We start from the raw sequence: 6,093 nt of genomic DNA on the forward strand, positions 1-6,093 counted from the left end.
ATTTTGCTTTTCCCATTAAATTACCTTTATGCCAACCCAGGAGATTCCTCACATCCAGTGCCACGTGAAGCTCTGGCACTACCAGAGGGAGATGTGAAGGCATTTGGGTGCCACAAGCAGCTGAGGGATCTGGGCTTGCAGTTTGGGGCTGACATGCTGATCTCTGCCTGGGATTCAGGGGCAGGGAATGGCTCAGAGCTGTACTGGAGGAGGTTTAAATTGGACCTCTCTATTTTGGGTGTGGAAACACTGCACAGGCTCCAGGAGATGGTGAAGCCCCAGGCCTGGCAGTGTTTGAGGGTCTTAAACATAAATTTCAATCCTTCCAGCCCTGGTCAGGCAGTTAGACTGGATAATCCAAGTTGCAACTAATTATACTCTGATTTTTATAGACTGCAGTTGTAACTGAAACTGGGAAACTGGGAGCTAACTGCTGGTTAGGACATAAATTGCTGCTAAAAATGTGTCAATACATATACCACCATTTTTCATCCTAAAATGGTGCCAGTGGTATTGCTTTCTGCTGAGGCTGCTCGAATTCACCTCCCCATCCACCCATACCTTCTCCAAACCCAGAGACATCCCTGATCCTGCTTCCCTGCAAGTGGAGATGCTTTGAGGACCAATCAATTACACACTTGACATTTATTTCCAAGATGCAATTTTGTACCACAGGGCAAAGAAATAGCTTCCAAGGGAAGGTGCTCTCTTGGGCTCCATGGTGCCCAAGCAGTACATGGTTCCACACACCACCCTGGTTTTATTTTCTCAGGTAACATTAATTATACCCTGAGGTTTTATTTCCTTCTCCCTTGACTTGGTCAGTATGTACAGAGCAGTAAGGACACAGACAAAATGATGCCCATTAAATAGTTTTTATTTTTTAGGACATGAACTGCATTCCCACTCGTTTACAGTACTGTAAAGTGCAATGGTATTTCATCTCCCTCCTGTGCACATTTTCAAGTATTTAAAATGCCCAGAAAATGTTTTTTTCTTTTTTTTTTTTTAAATTGACTTTTTACAGCAGCTCAGTTATGGAGTTTTACTCTGGCAAAATAAACCCAGATGTGCCTACAGGTTTGGGTCCTTCACTCTTAACCCCCTCCCAGGGGTCCTCCAACACCAACTGCTAGTGGAATGCATTTTCCAGTGTCCTTAGTCCACCTCCTCGATGGTTGGTCCGGATGAGGCTCCACCAGATGGAGGAGCTCCACCCCCAGGGAATCCTCCAGGCATCCCACCAGGCATTCCTCCTGCACTCTGGTACAGCTTGGTGATGATGGGGTTGCACACCTTCTCCAGTTCCTTCTGCTGGTGCTCGAACTCCTCCTTCTCAGCCGTCTGAAAAAGAGACAAGAGATCAGTTTCTGCTGCTCAATACAGTGAGATACCCCAGGGATGAACCAGTGCTGCCTGCCAGCCTCATTCCAGGAATCTGGGCTTAGTTTTATCACATATATTCAGCCCCACTAAGTCAGATAGATCCAAGACAATTTCTGCTTGGTCTAGTCTCAACAAAACTACTGATTCAGGACTGCCTCAAAAATATCACTCTGACCTTACACTGCTCCTGGAGCAAACTGACCCCATCTAAGGTCAGAGATCACTCCTGGGAGCTGGAAACTGGAGGGATTGGAAGCAAAGTGCTTGGCAAGCAGTGGTCGCTCAGACATCCAAGGAAGGTACTTTGACCAACACAAGTCTTTCGACTTCTGGTGGAAACTACGAATGGCTTTGGAATCACTTTCATCACAGCAACCAACCAGGGCTTCTCCTCCAGCCTCCTGAGCACTCCTTGCAGCTCAGCCAGGCACTAGATTAAACATGGAATGTCACATACCTGGTTCTTGTCCAGCCAGTTATCTCCTTGCAGCTCAGCCAGGCACTAGGATTAAACATGGAATGTGACATACCTGGTTCTTGTCCAGCCAGTTAATGATTTCATTGCATTTGTCCAGGATCTTCTGCTTGTCCTCATCAGAGATCTTGCCCTGGAGCTTCTCATCTTCCACAGTGGCTTTCATGTTGAATGCGTAGGACTCCAGGGAGTTCTTAGAGGACACTTTGTCCCTCTGCTTCTCATCCTCTGCCTTGTACTTCTCTGCCTCCTGCACCATCCGCTCAATGTCCTCCTTGCTCAGCCGTCCTGAGAACACAAGTCAGGGGGTTGGACTCAAATCCTCAAGGAAGGATCCCCCGAATCCCAAAGGCTAAAAATTCTACACTCTTAAGGTAGTTTGGGTGGGAGGAAGCAGCCCAGCTCACCAAGTGCCTTTGTCTTAAACCATTTCTCAAATCTCATGAACTGCTGCACTAAACCCAAGGCTCAGGGTTTTAATTCCAAGTGTAAATGCCAATTACAGCCCAGTTGTGATTAAAATGAATACAAAGTTGGCCAAGCCAAACTAAGAGCTATCCAACCTCCCACTCCCAGAACACATGGATGCTTACCCTTGTCATTTGTGATGGTGATCTTGTTCTCCTTGCCAGTGCTCTTATCCACAGCAGACACGTTCAGGATGCCATTGGCATCGATGTCAAAGGTGACTTCAATCTGAGGGACACCCCTGGGAGCTGGGGGAATCCCAGTCAGCTCGAACTTGCCCAGCAAGTTGTTGTCCTTTGTCATAGCACGTTCTCCTTCATAGACCTGTGAGAGAAACCACACAATTATGCCATTAAGTTGGGTATCATTAAACCATAATGGGGCAGCGATTGCCCTCAAGGTCGCTCAGACATCCAAGGAAGGTACTTTGACCAACACAAGTCTTTCGACTTCTGGTGGAAACTACGAATGGCTTTGGAATCACTTTCATCACAGCAACCTGCAATTTGCTAACTCCCAGGACACATTTCTGGCCTAAGATGTACTTCAAGCACCAACTACTCAAAGGTTGACACTCCCAGAGCCCTTTGCTTACCTGGATGAGCACTCCAGGCTGGTTGTCAGAGTAGGTTGTGAAGGTCTGAGTCTGCTTGGTGGGGATGGTGGTGTTACGCTTGATCAGGACTGTCATGACACCTCCAGCTGTCTCAATACCCAGAGACAGAGGAGTCACATCCAACAGCAGCAGGTCCTGCACGTTCTCAGACTTGTCTCCGGAAAGAATTGCAGCTTGCACAGCTGAGGGAGGAAAAAAACCAGCATTGAGAGCTCCACTATGGACACACTGCACATGACAGTTATGCTCATGGCTCGCTCAGACATCCAAGGAAGACTTTGGCCATCATTAGTGACTTCTGGTGGAAACTACGAATGGCTTTGGAATCTGATTCATCATTGCAAGTCCAAGGCAGATTGTCAGTGATTGGAAACCCAGGGCCTACACCAGTACTGTTGAGACCTTAACTCAGGTGGTACTTAGGTTGTCCCACCACCTCCCAAAAAATGTACGACAGGAGTTAGCGCACTTACCTGCACCGTAAGCCACTGCCTCATCAGGGTTGATGCTCTTGTTGAGCTCTTTGCCATTAAAGAAGTCCTGCAGGAGCTTCTGGATCTTGGGGATACGTGTGGAGCCTCCCACCAAGACAATGTCGTGGATCTGCGACTTGTCCAGCTTGGCGTCACGCAGAGCTTTCTCCACGGGGTCCAGGGTGCCGCGGAACAGGTCTGCGTTGAGCTCCTCGAAGCGAGCTCTGGTGATGGAGGTGTAGAAGTCGATGCCCTCGTAGAGGGAGTCGATCTCGATGCTGGCCTGGGTGCTGGAGGACAGGGTGCGCTTGGCGCGCTCGCAGGCCGTGCGCAGCCGCCGCACCGCGCGCTTGTTCTCGCTGATGTCCTTCTTGTGCTTGCGCTTGAACTCGGCGATGAAGTGGTTCACCATGCGGTTGTCAAAGTCTTCCCCACCCAGGTGAGTGTCCCCAGCGGTGGATTTCACCTCGAAGATTCCATCTTCGATCGTCAGGATGGACACGTCGAAGGTGCCACCGCCCAGATCGAAGATGAGAACGTTCCTCTCAGCACCGACCTGGGGAAAAAGAAAAACGGTCACGTGATTAGATTCTGCTGCTCACTGAGTAAGTCGACAGGAAAAGGGAGAAGGTGTAGAAGAGAAAAGAAAAAGGTCATGTGATTCAATTCTGCTGCTCACTGAGGAAGTTGGACAGGAAAAGGGAGAAGGTGTAGAAGAACTAAAAGGAGAGGCCTCATTGCTACAGCTTCCTCACAGTGGGAAGTAGAAATACAACACTGTCTCTGCTCTGGGACCAGTGACAGTACCCAAGGGAATAGGTGGAGTTGTGTCAAAGAATGTTTAGGCTGGGTATTAGCCAAAGGTTCTTCCCCTTGTGGGTGTTTGGGCACTGAAACAGCTCCCCAGGACACTACTCAAGACCTCAAGCCTGACAAAGCCCAAGGAACATTTAAGCCACAACCCTCAGGCACAGAATGGGATTGTTGGCATCTCCTGTGCAGTGCAGAAGTTGGACTTGATCCTTGTGGGTCCCTTCCAGCTCAGGATGTTGACAGACACAGGGATCACTTCATACCTTCTTGTCCAGCCCATAGGCTATGGCAGCTGCTGTGGGCTCGTTGATGATTCTCAGGACATTGAGGCCTGCAATGGTTCCAGCATCCTTTGTAGCCTGACGCTGGGAATCGTTGAAATAGGCTGGGACAGTCACCACAGCGTTGGTAACAGTCTGGAAACACAGCAGAAAACAATCAGTGATGGATGTTAAATTAACTACACCCACAGAATCTTTCATGCCATCTCACCACAGCCTCACACCTCACCTTGCCAAGATAAGCTTCTGCGATTTCCTTCATTTTGGTTAAAACCATGGAGGAGATTTCTTCTGGATAAAAACTCTTTGTCTCTCCTTTGTATTCCACCTGCACTTTAGGCCTGCCAGCATCGTTCACCACAGTGAAGGGCCAGTGCTTCATGTCTGACTGCACCACCGAGTCGTCAAACCTGCGCCCGATCAACCGCTTGGCATCTGGGGAGGAGCAGAATGTCTCATCAGTCATGCCCATCCCAACTGGAAATGGGAAATTCTTCCTCAAAATCCCTAACACTATCCTCAGACTGGAATATTCCTGTGCCTAACCACAGTGTCAGACACTCAGTCAAGGCCACTTGACACAGAGCCAAGAAAAATCTGCAAGAGACAAATTACTATCTTTAAGGAAATTACTTTCCCTCTAATATAATTAAACTACCAGTGATACAATTATACTAACACGTCATGTTAACAGCTAAAAATCAATTAGTGGCCTTAATTTCCAAGAGGAAGCTTTAACCTTGCTATTAGTAACTCCTACAACCAGTGCCACTCCTGCAACCTTACCGAAGACTGTGTTGGTTGGGTTCATGGCCACCTGGTTCTTGGCTGCATCACCAATCAGCCTCTCTGTGTCTGTGAAGGCCACGTAGCTTGGCGTGGTCCTGTTCCCCTGGTCATTGGCAATGATCTCCACCTTCCCATGCTGGAACACACCAACACAGGAGTAGGTGGTACCAAGGTCAATCCCGACAGCTGGTCCCTTCGACATCTTGTCTGAAACAAACAAAAAAAATATAACTTAGTTTAAAGTGAAGGGTTACTGATGGCTGTAGAGTGGCTGTGGCTGCTCCATCCCTGGGAGTATTCCAGGCCAGGCTGGATAGGGTTTGAAGCAACCTGGAAAAGTGGAACATCTCCCTGCCCATGGCAGGAGGTAGGAACTGGATGGGCTTTAAGGCCCCTTTTAACCCAAACCATTTTAGATTTAACGTGCTGGCTTGGATATTGGGAAGAAATTCCTCCTTGTGAGGATGGCAGGGTACAGATTGCACACAGAGGCTGTGGCTGCTCCATCCCTGGAGGGGTTCCGGGCCAGGGTCGATGGGGCTTAGAGCAACCTGGGCTGGTGGGAGGTATTTCAGACCAGGTTGGATGAGGCTTAAAGCAACCTGGGCTGGTTGGAGGTATTTCAGGCCAGGTTGGATGAGGCTTAAAGCAACCTGGGCTGGTGGGAGGTGTCCCTGCCCATAGCAGGGGGTGGATATCCTAAGATATCCAGCCTGACTCCAGGCCGGTTCCCGTTACCCCACGCGGTGCATTCCGCTCCTCCACCGCTTGGCGTCCCCAGCACGTGGCGCG

General features: G+C 49.1%; 1 protein-coding gene across 3 annotated transcripts; it reads right to left on the minus strand.

Moving 5' to 3' along the window:
• Positions 1 to 856: 856 nt before the first annotated feature.
• HSPA8 (heat shock 70kDa protein 8) lies at positions 857 to 5,808 on the minus strand. 3 transcript variants are annotated; one of them, XM_009081124.1, is made up of 9 exons: positions 5,787 to 5,808; positions 5,299 to 5,487; positions 4,742 to 4,947; positions 4,495 to 4,647; positions 3,419 to 3,974; positions 2,925 to 3,127; positions 2,455 to 2,653; positions 1,917 to 2,149; positions 857 to 1,344 (listed from the first exon to the last, which is right to left on the minus strand). In XM_009081124.1, the coding sequence occupies exons 1-9, from the start codon at positions 5,806 to 5,808 to the stop codon at positions 1,159 to 1,161; spliced, it is 1,947 nt and encodes a 648-aa protein (XP_009079372.1). In that variant the 3' UTR covers positions 857 to 1,158. The 3 variants fall into 3 exon arrangements, with proteins under 3 accessions (XP_009079372.1, XP_009079373.1, XP_009079374.1); XM_009081125.1 differs by lacking the exon at positions 5,787 to 5,808 and having other exon boundaries at positions 5,299 to 5,507; XM_009081126.1 differs by lacking the exons at positions 1,917 to 2,149; positions 5,787 to 5,808 and having other exon boundaries at positions 867 to 1,253; positions 2,569 to 2,653; positions 5,299 to 5,507.
• Positions 5,809 to 6,093: the final 285 nt, after the last annotated feature.

Source organism: Acanthisitta chloris, unplaced genomic scaffold (assembly GCF_000695815.1).
Source record: "Acanthisitta chloris isolate BGI_N310 unplaced genomic scaffold, ASM69581v1 scaffold8618, whole genome shotgun sequence".
Classification (NCBI taxonomy): Eukaryota; Metazoa; Chordata; class Aves; order Passeriformes; family Acanthisittidae; genus Acanthisitta; species Acanthisitta chloris.